The following is a 16,650-nucleotide window of genomic DNA, read 5'->3' on the forward strand; positions in this document are numbered from 1 at the left end:
TAATAGAAGCAGCAAAGCAGACAGTGGAATTGCTTCTTGTCTGCTGCAGTTTATTACCAGCCTAGTCACGAAAACAGGCATAGCGGCAGTGTTCACATTGCACAGGGAAACGTAGGTGGTGAGGATATGAGCACTGCCTGTCTTGTACCACTGCTTGGAAGCAGTAACCACTATAAATGAACAGGGTTTGAGTTTGCATGGTCAAAAAGGCAAGTAGTAAGGCTTGGGTGTCTCTGGAAATCAAGCAGAGCTGTGGGAGTGGCATAAAGTAGCTACTAGAGTCCTGCAGAAAATATCAAGGGTATATTCCATGAAAGATGCATCCTTGTGAGATATGTAAGTTGTATTGGAATTATGCCTTCGCTGGCTGTAGTCAGCATTGCTTTTCTGTCCTGATTTAAATTCATAAGTTTCTGTATCATATAAACTGGTCGCATGGCATAATTCTGATTTGAAGCTCTTGAAATGGTGTTGTCTGTGCTGAAATCAGTGGGAGATGTTCTTTTCATGGAAGGCAAGCTTAGGTTTCACTGCTATTGATTCTCAGTCACACACGGGTAAAAGGAGCCCTTTCTTCAGCCACAAACATTATCTCTTGTGCCAGTGAATTATAGAACTCAAGAAAATTGTACCCCTGAGGACTTGAAAACATGCATTCCAGGAAAGTGAAGTCAGTCTTCAATAGCAGTCATCACTAAGATCATCACAAGTTTCCAAATGGAACTTCTGTGCATTAGGAAGAACATGGTTCTTGGGTTGATGAGAGTTACAGGAGCGACGGCATCTCTATTCTAATTGTCACTTGTTTTTACCACCTCTGATTGCTAATTGCAATAAGAGGAGGGATTGACTTACAGCATCAATATTGTGACCACCAAAGTCAACTTCTCCACAAAGCAGGTGTCAGTAAACTGCAGCAGGAAAAGGGGAAACCAAGAAGAATGGAAGTGAAAGTAAAGGGGAATACAAGTTGCTCTCTAAAATAAAGTGTGGAGGAGTATGAAATTGTTTGCAAGAGAAAAATTAAAATGGCAGTTGGGATGTCTTAAACTAAGACTTAGTATATTTACATGTACCATGAGAACAGGCTTCTTTCATGTGTGGGTTTCTCCCTCCCAGTTTATTCTCCTTACTTACCTCTCTTTGATAAGGGTTTTTCTCAAAGAGAAATAAAAATTGCTCGGTGGCACCGTGATTTGAGTTAGGTGTGAAAGATGCTCATCTTTTGGGTGAGTTGGAAGAGTTGTTCTTCCTCTTTCCAATAGAAAATGACTAATTTTTTTAAAGAGGTTTTTAATTGCCTTCTGACCCTAAAATATTTAAAAAACAAAAATGTCATTGCATTCTAATTTGCTTAGCCCATTGTTGTCTTGTTTTTCTTTTACCATAGGCAAGTATATCAATTTGCAGAAACAAATGCCTTTATCTTTTTAGCAAAGGAAGTGGGGGTGGGGACACTGTTTATTTCTTTATCCACTTTTTTTCAGTGAAACCTAGATGTGTTAAGTAATATACCATAAGTGATGCCAAAGGTGAAACTTCTTAGTGCCAGTTATCGGACACTAATGAGTTCAACATTTGTGAACATTTGTGCAGCTCCAGCTGCATGCACATACTTTAACTAGCTGCTTGAGAATGGTCACACAAGGCTGTAACTTCCCAAAGACAAATGGTGGAGCATGAGGGGAAATATTAAAAATGTAGAAGCCTGGTTGTTGTAAGCTACAATTCCAATTGAATACCTAATGATAAAATCCCTTCTAGGATACAGGGTTACTTTTGAGGGAGCAAAGGAGAGTATCTACTAATAACCCCATGTATTTCTTATTATAGGTTTGCAAGTGGTTGACAAAAAGTGGTACTGTTCAGTTCTATCTATTGCCAACCTGTGTCTTCTTGGAATTGTTTTTCTTGAAGTCTTGCTTCATGGATGCCTATGATTACAAATGATCGGAAGAAGAACAAACCAAGTCTGGTTCCTTCTCATTTTCTAATGGCTGCTGAAATTTCTGGCAGGAGACTTTCCTGTTTTCCAGAGGGGAAAGAAGCTGAAACCCAGTTGATTTCAAAATAATAATAAGCCGAAGTGTTAACTAAAATTTCACCAACACCTTTACAACTTAATACTAGTTCTTATGGCACACACTACTAATTACAAAGAAGAGGCAAGAGTAGAAGTTTTAAAATGCAGTATACAAAAGAAATTATTCATGTGCTTCTAGTCAAAGGACTGCTTCCCCTCTAGACAAAGAGCAGAATACTGGGCTGCCATTCTGGCCAGGTATAAAAGCACAACATAAATCTACTGAATTGCTAGTTAGCTGAGTGGTGATTTGCCTAGCCTAATGACATACTGCAATTAAAATGCTTGAATATTTATTCATAGCATCACTTACCTGCATGCAGTTATGCAGCCAAGTGTTCTGAAAGCTCTCCAAAGCTACATCTAGATGTGCAGTGGTTTAGCTACAGTGTGGAAAAAAAACCCAAACATTTTAAATTGTTTTATACTTCAAGCTTTGCTAGGATTAGCTCATAAAATCTCACTTTGTAGCTTCTTTTATGAAATATATTCTTGGCTTTAAAGAGACGTTTGTGTATTTCAGACTTGGAAGGATAAATCTTTCTGTCCATTTATTTGCCATTGCGTGCTGTGTCTTCATCCTTCACTGGAGAATCCCAGATTCCCACTATGTCCCAGATGAAGCCTCTTTTGCAGCAAAGCCGTTTTTGTGTCACTCCTGTGGGTAAAAGATTTCATTTCTAATCAGGATTACCAGATTTGCTTGATACTGAATTTACTATGATTTCCAATAACCAAGCTAAAGTAATGTCAACTTTATGGGCTGGTTTGGCCTTTTCCTGCCTGCCTTTATATTATATTATTTTACATGAAACTACATGTGCAGAAATCTAACGATTGCAAGGCTGTAGAGACACAGCTTGTAGCATTATAGAGTGTGTCTTTGGAATAGAAGGAAGTCATAGAGGATTGCTTGCTGATTTTCAGGCACCCCGAGCCTGAAATATTTGCCTTTGAACCTTTTTTGTCTTGTTACAGTGAAGCAATGCACGGTTCCTGGTTCTGCTGCCATGCACCTGAGGTTTTGATTTCAGTGTTTTTGATTGGAATGGAATGTCATGGCACAGTATTTCTTAAAGGAAAAGGTGTTTGTTTTGAAAATTTTAACGCAGGAGGAAAATATAAGATGGGCATTTCTTCCTCCATTGAGTTTAAAGGGCACTGTGAGCTTAAGCTCGATATTTGGAGGTTTTTCTTCTTTTAGAAAAATTGTGGTAGCAGCAGTGGTTTGTGTGCATGCTTCTGTGGTTTACTGTTGTTTCCCATTCAGCAATGATATGTGAAGGACTTGTAGTAACTGATTCTTTTCTCTTTGTTAATCAATTCAATCAATTGGCAATAAGGTGATGTTGAACACAAGAGACAAGTCTGATTGCCTGAGGAGATATGACAGAGGGGAAAGGAACTCGAGGAGGTAGGACTGAATCACTGTGATTCAGTACATTACTTCCTGTCTACTGGGTACAAAGGTTGAGTACCCACCAGTTGGTAGATAAAATGAGTTGAAAATCAACTGAAGGGTTAAATCAAACATCTTTACATGGCAGCAGGACCCCTCTTGTTACAACTACTGCAAGTAAAACTTGGTAGCATATTGTGAGCCAGATGGGAGTTTGCCTTGTATTGTGGAATCCTCAAGGTTGGAGAAGACCTCCAAGATTATCTAGTCCAACCATTCACCTACCACCAATATTTCCCCACTAAACCGTGTCCCTTAGTACCACATCTACAAGTTTCTTGAACACCTCCAGGAATGCTGACTCCACCACCTCCCTGGGCAGCGCCTGGCCACTCTTTGGGAGAATGTTTCCTAATACCACTGCAGCTGAAACTCGGTAGTGCATTGTGAGCTGGCTGTGAGTTTGCTGTGTATCGTACCTTAACGAGAGTAGGTGAAATCTTCAGTGTTTTGGCAGAAGCTTATTTTCTGAATTTTCCATTGTCTGAAAATTTCCAAGTCAAGTCACAACTACTGTATATTAGAAATGATTAATAGAGTGAACTGATGTGATCTGAGGAAGTATCTATAGCACAGAGTGATCTAGAAATAAAATCACATTATGTGGTAATACTTAGGTGCTTGTTATCCACCTTATTTTGTAGGTGCTCGATATATTTAGCACTCCGCTTTTGTGGCTTCTGGAAAGCTGCAGTTAAGTTGAACTATTGTATATTGGCAATGTGATAAAGACACTGAGGTAATGATTTCAAAATGAGTACATTCTTAATATGTTTTCCAGTTCTTCTTTCATCTTACTTTTTTGCGTAGGTGGGTGCTGCCATGCACAGGAACATGAAATACTTGATAAGTAAGGTACATGGTCAGCTATGACTGCTGCTTCCATTTTGTGCCTTCCATGGAATTAAGGATATCTAATCCAGGAATGAATTCAGTGCACTCTGCCACCTTCTCTTCATTCTTCCAAAACTTTTGAGTCCATTCTTTCGTGGCCCGGTAAAGGGCAGCAGTTTATCCATGTCAGTCCTGTCCATGATGCTAATTTTTGTGTTTCATTAAAGGTTAAGAAGATTTGGCAGAAGAAACACCCCCTTGTGTTCCAGCTTGTCCTCAGATGTCAGAGGGACTGGGGGCAGCTTGGGTTGGATTCTGAGTAATGCTCATTTATGAATTGTCACGAGTACGGATGCACAAATAGCACAGTGCACCTTCAGCTTAGTCACATTTGACTGAACTAATACAGCCTCCACTAAAGGAGTAGGGCCACGTTCAATGAGAACTTTCATGGCTAGATTAACGACTAGTGCTGTTTATTGGAGCAACAGACTGTAGATTCTTTTCGATTGTTGGTGAAAAATACACTGTCTGCAGTGCCTGTGCAGGTGCCAGGAATGTGGATATACAGCCAACCGCAGATCATGGAACAATTCTGTAGAAATTTCTGAGTTTCCTAGGGAAGCACTTGGTACCGCTGAGCATGTGAGTCTCACCCAAGAGGTGTCCCTATGGGGCAGGGAGAGGTTCAGCCTGTCAACTGGTCTCAGCTGTTAGTGATGTCATTCTAACTTGCCTGTAATGGGATCTTCCCTGAAATTCCTCTTTTAAGCTGTTTTTATACTATTTTCTTACTTTTGGGTGGAGCTTTAGTGACTAGTCATTTTTGGTTGGTTTACTTCTGGCTTTGCTTTTAATGGTGTAGGATAAAAAATTAAGAGGATGTGCTTGGTGAGGGATAGAGGCAGGTAGCCTTTGGGATGGAGGTGTGTTTTGCTATTACAATAAACATATAGTAAGCAAAGTTCACCCAGGGCCCTGTTTTCAAAAACAACAACAACAAAGAAAAACTGTTGGCTCAGGATAACAACTATGATGATTACTGGTTCCGTGGTACCACCAAGTTCTGATCCCTTTGGTGTTATCAAAGCCTGGCCATGGAGTTTACTACTTTGTTCCACTCTTTGTGCTGTCAACCAGTGCCCCAAGCTACCCTGGTGCTGCCAACCACAGGGCTGCACCTTATGTTGCCTGGGGAGCCATTCTTGAACAGGTTCTTTGTACATTCACTGTGTTCTGTCCTGGAAGTTTCCTCAATATTGTAACATCTCATAGAATCATATGATCATATCTCTAGAGGAAGACATCGGGACAAGTCACATTGTGATTATTCCACAAGAGTAAGGGGGATCCTCAGAGCTCATGTTAAGAGAAATGAGGAAGGATCCGTGCTTAGTTTTTGTCAAGGAAAGGTAGGGAGGTTAATGTTATGGAATAAACAGGTTCTCCCATCTTTGTGTGTAGTTTGATTCTACGTGCTTGTGACCAAATAGAATGTTTTTATGTATTAAACCTTGTGTTTGTCTCAGTTCAGTACTAACTTCGAAACTGCTAGAAGTTAATAGATACAGCAAGTTTCAAATGTATGATGCTAATGGAATTTCTTCAAGGACAGGGAAGCGACACGTGGTTTATTGCTTCACACCTTCAGTGTGTAGCCTGTGGGTTTTGCATCAGTTAAACTACAGCTTAGGAAACAGCAGTGGAAGCATAACCCCGTAATTGTCCTTGAAAGAGAGCTGTCTGCTGCCTGGAGAATGTTAATAAAACCTTCCTTAAAGGTACTAAAGATTCAGTAGTGAAGGTGATGTATTTCCTTTGATGTCAGAAATGGAAATATAGCCAGTGAGAAGCACTTGAGATTCTTAGAGTCCAGAAAAATAGTTGTGTGCTACATGCATGGGCAAGGCATCTTCCTCTTCCTGTTGAACTTCACAGAACTGCTCAGGCTCCCTCATCCTGTCCCTTGTGTTGCAGTAGCTTTGTATTTGTTGAAAAGGGCCAGGCTCTGAACATCGGTCTCTTTGCTCTGGTAACAGCAATAGGCACAGGCTGGGCTTTTATTTATGGCAGACACTCTTCAGTTTTCCATCCTGTGCTCTTCTGCAGGAGGCCTTCTTCTGTTTATTTACTTTAGGATGATGCAGTTCTAATTCCTCCTTACTTCAGCACATTTTTGCTAGTGAGTTGGGATGCTGGATGATCAACAGCTGTGTCCTCATCCTGATGTCATTCTTGCCACTGGAGTATCTGGTCTCTGGTCTACAAAACTGTGACTAATAGTTTCTGTTATCTGAGCAGCTTGTTCTCTGAACCTATTTTCTTGCCTGTAGCTGACTTGTTTAGATGTGAATGACTAAGTTTTTTTAATGAAGCATTTTAAATGGAATGTTCCAACTAAATATTTTTTATTGTTTTACTTTTACCAGCATAGTTTGATAGTAGCAAATGTAGAAATGAAACAAACTTGATGAGTTTTAGCAATAAATAAATAAGTAAACATTTTTTCTTACAACCTGATTTAAAAAAAAAAAAAAAAAATCTAATGAGTCAGTTAAATTTGAAAGCTGGGTCAAAAGCTTATGTAATTTAGAGACCCTAAATATAGAATAGTGTAATGACACAAAAAGATCAATCTCTCTGTGTATGTACTGATAGAGTATTTTTGTTTTGTTCTTATTCTGTGCATGCGATTTACAACTAAGCTGAATCCCTCTGCTTGAAAAAATGGTCTTGCTAATATAGCGTATGTTATGCTATGTGCCGGTTTAAATTCACATGTAGCATGTAGGTTTCTTCATTATTACTGGATGTGGAGGTCTTGGATTTTTTTTTTTTTTTTCCTTTTTAGTTTTTAATAGTGAAATTAGCAATGTGGTCATTGTAAAGTTTACCTTTTATTTTTCTTTTTTAATAGTAGTGGAATGGGGTGATGATGTTAAAGCGGTATCAGAAGATGAAGCTGTGGTGCTGGTGAACCATCAAGCAACGGGTGATGTCTGCACTCTGATGATGTGCCTTCAGGATAAAGGCACGGTAGGCTACAACTGGGGAATGGGATAGCTTCTGTTTGTAAATTGTAACCGTGGGTGTGCCTGCATCCGAGTGCAGTGCTGATGACTTTCATTTGTGTTAATTGATCAAATAATCACAAGGCTCTGAATACGGGAAATTTTTGGTCAGGTTTTGGATTAATGTGACAGTAGATTGGAGAAGGTTTTAGATCACTGTGTTGCCTTCAGAGGTCAGTTACAAACTGACTCAGTATGCAGTCTAGATTAGCATGGAGGGAAGCAAATCTCCTTGAAGGTAATCGTGTCCTTCTTCCTCTCATCATATATCTCTGTGGAATTCGTACCAACTTTATTCAAACCAACATGGGTACAGCTTTTAGGTTGTGACTTTATCTTGACGTAGAATTTTTCTCATCAAGTCAGAAGCAGCTATGGGATTTTGGTAGAAAATCAGAAACTGGAAGTAACTTCCCTCAGGAGTATGTAGGAGGTATGTATGTTTAGGTTGCAGAGGGGTAGGTACATGCCTGGCAAGCTGAAATGCTGCATCAGCTGTGTCTGTCTTAATGTACTTCTTTCCTGCCATCATACTGTGGGGAAATGAGGAAAACAACAGCTGCTCGTGATTGTATCTGCGCAACCTGTAACTGACTGTGTTCTTCTTAATGTACATTCATGCACACTGTGTGTACACTGCATTTCTTCCAGTTTTTGTAGTCTTTCCCAGATGTTACTTGTGCTGAACTGATGTAATAAACAAAAGCCCTCAAGTCTTTGAATTGAAAAGTATGAAAATCTTGCTGAAGGGTGATGGAAGATACTAACTTCTTTCTGCTGTAGCCTACAGAAGATAGTGTTCTAACAGTACTTTTAATTGCTTTATTTCCTTTGGAAATTGAGGAAGTTAGGTATGTATGGTATTCTGTATTGTACATACCTAAATGAGTAGAATAAACACTTTTTAATTCTCTTCATTAAAGTTATGCATAGGACAATCTTGGTAAAGGTGCTGCTATGAGGATAGAGTCCTATGGATATGTATGTCATATAGTCTTGACTGTTGATGTCTCATAATTTAAACATCATAGAAGTTAACTGACTCATAGAATTGTAGAATTGTTTGAATTGGAAGGGACTTGTAAAGGCCATCCAGTCCAACTCCCCTGCACTGAACTGGGATGCCTACAGCAGGCTGCTCAGGGCCCCCCCAGCCTGACCTTGAGTGTCTCCAGGGATGGGATATCCACTGCCTCTCTGGGCAATCTGTGCAACCTGTGCCAGTGCCTCAACACACCTGATAGTTAAAAAAAAAAAACAAAACAACTTCTTCCATATATCCGATCTTAATCTCACCTCTTAGTCTGAAACCATTTTCCATTGTCCTGTCAGAACTCCTGTCGGAGTCTGTCCCCCTTTCACATGTATGTATCCTAGTTTATATATCCATATTTGTGTTTAAATCTAAGCCATATTGATCCTATTTCACTCCATAGCTAAAAAGTTTCAGCTTAAACAGAATGAGTTTTGGTAAGTGTAGAAGATGCTAAAAATGGAATAAGGTGTTGAGGTGGCAAACAACTTTCAGTATGGGGAGTGTTAGATTTGTGGGTTTTCAGAAGAGCAAAGCAGCCATAGAAATCTGCAAGTTTCACTTATGGGGTTTCCGTTGTTGTGCTTGGAATAATCATGTCCAGAGCCTTGAGTGGCTTTAATAGTTTTTTAGCTAATAAACAAATAAATAAAAGAGCACAAATGTTAGCACATGCTTAAAATATTGTGTGAGTGATACAACTGTCTAAAAATAAGGAGAAAGATCAGAATAGTTTATCCTTGATGGAACTTGCTGAGTCAGGTATTTTTAAATAGCATGCTTCGTATTTCTGAACAGGAGAATTGTCTTGTCTTGGAGAGACTCTGAAACCACTGGAGGAAGAAAAAAAAATCATTATGCAATAAGCTACTATTTAAACAAGACAGGTTTTTGTTTGGGTTTGTTCTTTAACAGTTTAATTTAAGCATGAAGTCCTCTGTAACCTTGATGTTCAACTGCAAGTAACAAGATAGCAATTGCTTTCATTTTGTTTAGGACAGCTAAGCTGTGTTAATTCTGAAACACTTTTTACCACTCGAGTGACACTTTTTAGCTCAAGGTACTTTGTGTAGGTGGGAGGCTCCTTTCCATTTCACACAGAAGGGTGCATGGAGATGTGGAGTCATGTACCAGAGCTGGCCTCTTGCTGACATGGTAGTGGCAGAACTTCCTTCCATGGTGGTCTGAAATTTTGCTCTCCTTTGCAAGGCAGCATGGACTTGAATCCAGCTATAATCAACAAGCATTCCTCCCCCTGCTGCTGTCTTTTTTGTTGTTAATTTAAGACATGAGAAGTGTCTGATTTAAGACAAACTTCTGTTCTTCTGTGTAGCAAAGTAGAATGCCAAAATTTTTTTGCAGTTTGACAATAGGTTTTCTACAGGCCAGGTCTGGAACTGTGATGTATTTTTCCTAGCATTTTTTCCTAGCAATTGCTTATATATAAATGCTAGTGTACCCCATCTGTTTGAAATTGAAAACAATTTTATTAAACAGTAAGTTAAAATACATTTGTTAAGCTGTTTCTTCTCTGTGAGATTAACTTAGGTGAGTAAAGAAAACATATTCTGTTAGAGAAGTGGAACTTAGCTAAAAGTTACACATAGTGGAAGGGCTGGCATGGGTTGTTTTAACAAGTGCCATAAGATAAGCCACACAGTAGCAGCTTTGTGCTGATTCAGATGCGACCTGAGCACACTTATATATAGCTCTAGAAATTGTTCCAGTTTGTGGAATTGTTAAACTCTTAGTGAGTTGGTTGAGGTCTCATAACCTTTAATGTTAAAAAGTAGGTTAAAATGCTCCCATTAGTGCTTTCTGCCTGGATTAGGGCTGATAAATTTGACTGAGTTTTTTTTGTTCTTATTAAGAGCAGAATGAGCGCAGTGGAGAGGGAAAAAAAATACAGCTTGTAGCTGTTTTAGTGCAAGTTTCAATGCACATCTGAGTTTCATAGTTGTTATAGGCAAGTGCTTTGAAAATGAAAGTCTGTCTGTTCGGGTTGCTTTGTTATGTAATCTATGCAGAGTGAAATCAAAATGAGCCTGTCAATGGGAGGCACCTAGATTTCCTATTAAAACATCAGAAACTATTATCAACATCCTCTATTTAGCTTAAACAGGAAGGGTGGAGCAAAAAAGACCAAAAATTATTTCTGTCCATGAACACCTATGAGTTTGTGTTCAAAACATTTTTAATGTCTTTGCTTAGCCTACTTGAAATGCATATGATAAGAGATTCCTCTGATAAGCATTGTTTTGTTCCTGAGGATAAAAACCACCACCATTCTCCTGCAGCTTTTTCTGTTCTGCCTTTGGTCGTGGAACAAAATGAATATCCAATAATCTCGTTTGCCTTTTGATTGCAAACAAGATGATTGTGTTGTACCCTTTGATCTTCCCCTTTTTGATGGGGTGTGTGTGTGTCTGTTGTTCATGAATTAATACGCATTAAAATATTTATTTCTTCTTTGTACTCTCTACCCCACTGCATAGGTTTGTTGGCAGACTTGTAATCATTGAGCTATGGAGTTTGCCTCTTTGTAGCCCATTTGGCAGCAAACTGCATGTTCAAGGATACTGGTTAGAAGCTCTGTGTCACTTGGAACACAGTGAGATGGACTTTGGACTCTGAAGATCAATGATAAACTTTTGTGTTAGAAATGAAGTCCTCTGAAATTGTGAGCTAAATGCCTAGGTGATATGCAGCCATACAAAGTGGTCTGGGAGGAGAGGAGCCTCAGCATTGCTCATGTTGCTCATGGGGTGCCACAGTGCTTCTAAGGCTGACCCCTCAAAAGACTCAAACTGTTGCTTTTCAGGGAAGCAGATTATTAAGCTTGCTCGTCTCCTCCAGCAAAGCAGATTATGTTGGTTTTATTTCTAATTAACAGAATAGAACAATATTTGTCAAAAAGCCAAAGTAATAGGTGAACAGAGAGTCATATGGGTACTGCATTCCACTAAAACATCATTAGTGGAATCTGAGTGCTATTTTTAACTTGATGGTCACAAAGTTGCATTTCCCTATGACATTTATTCTCTGGATGTGTGGATGTGAACTGATGATATTGTGACTTTTCATGTCTTTGAGAACTGCCCCTCTCTCAAGCATGGTTTTCTTTTTCTACTTGTGGTAATGCTGGGTGGCCCAGGAACCGGTACTCCTGCATTATCCAAAATCTTCAAACAGAAAGTTTGCTGATACTAAAAACTCACCAAAGCTGAGTGGTTCTTACTGCATGCTGTAACATTCGGATTTAGCTGAGAGGTCAGCCCTATGTCTAAGGCAATAAAGCATCATAGGTGTTCTTTGGTAGTTTTGTTCTTCTAAGTGTGTGAAAACGTCACCTTACTAAGCATCTGGCCACAGTTGTTTATGGACAAGGAAAAGAAACAGAGTATGTGGTAGTTACTTTTCTCTAAACATATAACACAGGATTCATTTATAGCTTCTGTGGTCAAAAGGAAGAATGGATAATCAGAGTGCTCCAAGAGATTATTAGATGTATTTGAAAGAAAGTCTGGTGCTGCAATTATAGATAGATACAGCAGATTATCAAGGTGGGTGTTTTGGGTTGGTTTTTTTTGTGGCTGTTTGCTTTTTTCAGAATTCCTGCAAGAAGTATAATCATTTTTTCCTACAAATGCGACTTAGACATGCAGAGATGTGGCTTTTACCTGTTTTCACCACCCTTGGCTGTATCAAACTATTTTGTGTGAATTACTGTTGAATATTTGGGGCTCACGTATTTCAGATACTGTGTAAGCCTCTAGGGCTTGAAGGGAAGTGCAGGCTACACCTTAATGGTGGATACAGTCAACTCATTTGTGAACAATGCATTTTTTTTCCTTTGCCTCCAAGCTATGTATCTTGGACAAATGAAAGATGCCAACCATAAATTACACATTTAAGATGAAAAATAAAAAAATCTTCTGACTATCAGAGAAATATCATAGTTCTCCATACTCTTTTTTGACTGTGGTAAATGGAAAAGTATTTTGTTACATGATCTAAATTTCACTAAACTTGGATCAGTCTCTGTGTGGTCTTCTAAGCTAGGGAAGTGTGAAGGCAGCCAGCTTCATACATGGTGGGAAGCATATAAGAGGCATTAAATTTTCCAGTGTTGGAGAGCCAACTCCCACCCTTCTTTATGTATGCACATAGGAGCTACAGAGGGGAAGTACCTTGGAGGCAGAAGTTTTCCCCTTCTGTTATTTACCTCTGTGACAATTCCCTTATTGATTATTCTCTCACTGATATCAGTTTTTGAGATTTAAAATACCTTTCTTTGTTCTATAGAAGTGATGGTCGAGGTGATTCTAATGGTTCCCTGTCTGCTTTTGCTTTCTCACCATGCTGCTTGGCCAGGAGAAGGAGCATTTCATGTCTTAGTGAAATTGTCAGCTGCATGTGGCTGGTTGCTCTGCTGTGAGAGAAACTAGCAATGGTATATGGGCTGTGCATAGGTCTTGGTGATGGCACTGTTCAAAGATTATAGGGAGCACATGTGGAGCATGTGCAAATCAACAGCAGAGAACAAAACAACCTCATCCCTAAACTGTCAAGTGCAAAATGTGTAAGAAAACCTGTTTGGTTTTGTTGCAGACATAAATCACTTAGAGATTTCAAGCACAAATTCATGTTGTTTTATGGACTTTTAACAAACACCAAAAATGGTTTTAGTCTGCAGATGACTTCAGATTGTGATGGCACATCTGTAAGAAGTGTCACACCTCCCATAAAAACACTGAGTAGAAATGACTACAGCATGTGGGTAACAGTGTAGAATTGCATCTTACCTTATGAAAATGCACTCTGTGCTTAACACCATTCTTGAGGGAAAAATGTAGCACTTGTGTTGCTTTATACTTTGCATAGACACATAAAGGATTTTCTTCCATACATTTGCTAGTTCTGTTGCTTCTCCATGACTTGTATGTGCATGCTTCTCTGCACATAGTTACTCAGCTTTTTTCTTTTTCTGAACTTTTCAGGTTGTCCGTCAGATGATGTGGCTGATGGATCATATTTTTAAGTATACTAATTTTGGCACTGTCTCATTAATCCATGGAGACTTCTTTATAAGACAGGTAAGTGGTAACATTACAGTGCTTTGATTTATCCTAATGTTTGGGGTATTGGGATGCTATGGGTCTTACCTCACACAAGCCCATGTAGGTCGGTTTTCAGGATGAAATAACTATGCTGAAATGTGTGTATTTGGGTTGAGTTTATCCAGCTTTTTTTTTTTCCAGTTTGAGTTTTTTGTGTAGGCACAGCAGTTAGATTGTTTTGTTTGGAGGAGTGGGGAGAGGGGGGTGTGTGTGTGTGTAGTTGCTTTGAAGTTTGACATCTGTTGATAAAACTACACTCCAAAAGTAGAATTGTAATAAGTACGCTGATCAGCATGGATCTGGTGCCTGTTATGAGACTATAACATCCAGCATACGTTTCTTCCCTGTCTTTATTTTCATTTGGACTTTTAAACAGTCTGTGGCAGACAGAGAATATTCACATTTTTAACTTTTCAGAGGAAGATAATCTAATTTTCTCTGAAATAAATAAATACTTATTTCATTGCAATAAAAAAAAAATCTACAGTGAGATTTGTAACGAAGACTAGAGGCAAGTGTAGAAAACATCAAACCACCACATCAAGACAAAATGAAGGTCTCTAGAGAGAGACGATAACGTACTGGGAGAGTACAGAAAAGAACGGGGACACTTCATAAATATAAATCCATTTCAGTAGTTAAATTCACAAAATACATATTTTGAGGTACACATGGCTGTCAGTTTGTTAAATATAATTTCTGAATGCGTTGTTGCAGTTCCAGTTATGAAGCTGAACCGTTACTGAGCTGAAAAAAGAACTCTTCCTCTTTTTCTGTGAAGTGACTGAAGTCTGCAACATCACACACAAAATCATGTCATCGTGTCTTTTAGACTGCATGAAAATAGGATGTTGCTGAAACGTTTGATTATTTTTCCCGTTGATAAAAAGCTAAAATACTTGGGATGAGTAACAATCTTACCTAATTTTAGAAAGGCCCTATTAATATTTGGATGAGAAAATACTTGTTTTGTTTTGTCTTTTTCTGTGAAATAATGTAGTTTGATCACAGCACCATGCAGCCCATTGGTTTAAAAAGGTGTGTTAGCCTCCTTTCCGTGAGCAGCAACAACAGCTCAGGAATGCTTCTGATGTCTGCTAGAGACTGACTGGTGCTTGCTCTTCTCCCATTGAGAAGTTTTCTAGAAACTGAGACTGTCTGTAACTTGCTGTAGTGATGATGCAAAGTGCAGGGCACCCTGAAGAATGTCAGCAATCTGCTGCTACCTGCTTTCTTTCCTCTAAAGGAAAGGTAGCTGAGATTGTTCTCCATGATACCAGCAGCTAGCCATGACCTTCAAGAATTGGTCACACTGAGGAGTTTCTCCTTTGTGAGACTTCTTGCTGGATAGGATGTTAAGTGCATTTGTGTTCCAGGACTCTCCGCTGATCCACCAGTTGTCATGGGTACTTTTCTCTGCTTTCTTTCCCTTTAGCTCGGTAGATTTTTCTGTATTACAGCCACATCTTAAACCTCACAGCGTTTGCTAAACTTCAGTTTATGCACCTGCCATATTTGCTAAGTATGTCTAGGTTTGGGGAAGTTGTAATATTTCACTTGCAAAAAATGTATTGTTCGCTGCCCTTTTCTACTTTGCAACTACTTTGCTATCCTGGAGTCTTTTGATCTGGTGTCAAAGAATTATTTTAACTGAGGAACTTTTATATTGATCTTTAATTTCATAACTATGAGCAGACAGAGCTCATTCCTCCTTTTTCATGAGGTTATGTTGCAAATAATTGCAGTGGTGAGATACGAAAATCTGGTAGGAACTCTTTCGCAAAACTTACCATTGATAAAATACTGTTTCTTGTCTTCAATCAACCTCACTCCTTCCACTTCCCTTCCTCCCAAGAGTTTAAAAAAAAAAAAAAAAAAAAAGCACAGGGAGAAAGGTGTTTGTGACAATTACCTTGAACTTTCAGAGCCCTTGTAACGCTAATTGATGTAAATTCCTGCCTGTGAAAATTTGGATGGCTTGCTTTTACTCTGTGAAGCTGAAAGGAGAGAAAACTGTTGCTGAAGATTCTGTTGGTATTTTTGCAGTAATTAAGGTCAAATCTTATTGTCTTAAGTGGAAATAGTTGTCCTAGTACATTAAAGGGGAGAAATTAATGAGGCTTTTTTCCCTACCTTTAGTCCTTTGGGTTTAATTATTACCTAGCTATATCCTATATACTGCTAATTGTCAAACTGCTGTCCTGCTCTGGCTTCTGTCACCTGCACTGGTCCTGAGGGTAGAGGTGTGTGGAAGGTGATGCCTGCAAAGTTACTCTTGGCTTGCAGAACGTACTGATAGTATGGGACCTTGAAAGAACAGCTTGACCCAGTTTGCATTTGCAGAATTCAGTTTAATGAATTCACCAGGGAACTCTGTGAGTCCGTGCCTCTGGTACATAGAGTACCTGGTCACTGTCTGGACATCACTCCTGCAGAGAAGTCATCAGAGACTTTCATCCTCCCTCACAAGGGTATTTTTATTTGTGAAGTGGCATTTACCAGGCAAACAGTGGGTACTCTGAGGAGAACATTGTCTAAAGAAGGGCAACAGAGCTGTGAGGGGCTGGAACACAAGTCTTAGGGGAGCAGCTGAGGGAGCTGGTGTTGTTGAGTGTGAAGAAGAGGAGGCTCAGGGGAGATCTTACTGCTTTCTACACCTGCCAGAAAGCAGGTGGTGGCAAAGCGGGGATCAACATCCTCCTCTCACGTATCTAGTGATATGATGAGAGGGAATGGCCTCAAGTTGCACCAGAGAAGGTTCAGGTTGGGTATTAGGAAACATTCTCAGAAATAGCGGGGAGGCAGTGGCACAAGCTGCCCAGGGAGGTGGTGGAGTCACCATCCCTGGGGGTGTTCAGAGAACGTAGAGATGTGGCACTGAGGGACGTGGTCAGTGGGTGTGGGTTGATGGCTGGACTAGGTGGTGATCTTTTTCAACCTTAATGGTTCTGTGATTATTTTGTGTTGTTGCAGAGGCTTATTTGCATCTCTGAAAATGGATGGAAATCTTGGAAATGTACCAATTACCTGGCACGTGTTGTATCGTTTAA

General features: G+C 39.4%; 1 protein-coding gene across 1 annotated transcript in view; it reads left to right on the forward strand.

Moving 5' to 3' along the window:
* The window catches only part of LPGAT1 (lysophosphatidylglycerol acyltransferase 1), a 57,518-nt gene that overhangs the window by 18,375 nt on the left and 22,493 nt on the right, over window positions 1-16,650 (forward strand). Inside the window, exons 4-5 of the mRNA XM_031595415.2 lie at window positions 7,294-7,412; window positions 13,481-13,576. Of these exons, the coding sequence (XP_031451275.2) occupies window positions 7,294-7,412; window positions 13,481-13,576 (215 nt within the window). The remainder of the gene's footprint in view (window positions 1-7,293; window positions 7,413-13,480; window positions 13,577-16,650) is intronic.

The sequence above is a fragment of the Phasianus colchicus genome, chromosome 2 (genome assembly GCF_987193195.1).
Source record: "Phasianus colchicus chromosome 2, bPhaCol1.hap1.1, whole genome shotgun sequence".
Lineage (NCBI taxonomy): Eukaryota > Metazoa > Chordata > Aves > Galliformes > Phasianidae > Phasianus > Phasianus colchicus.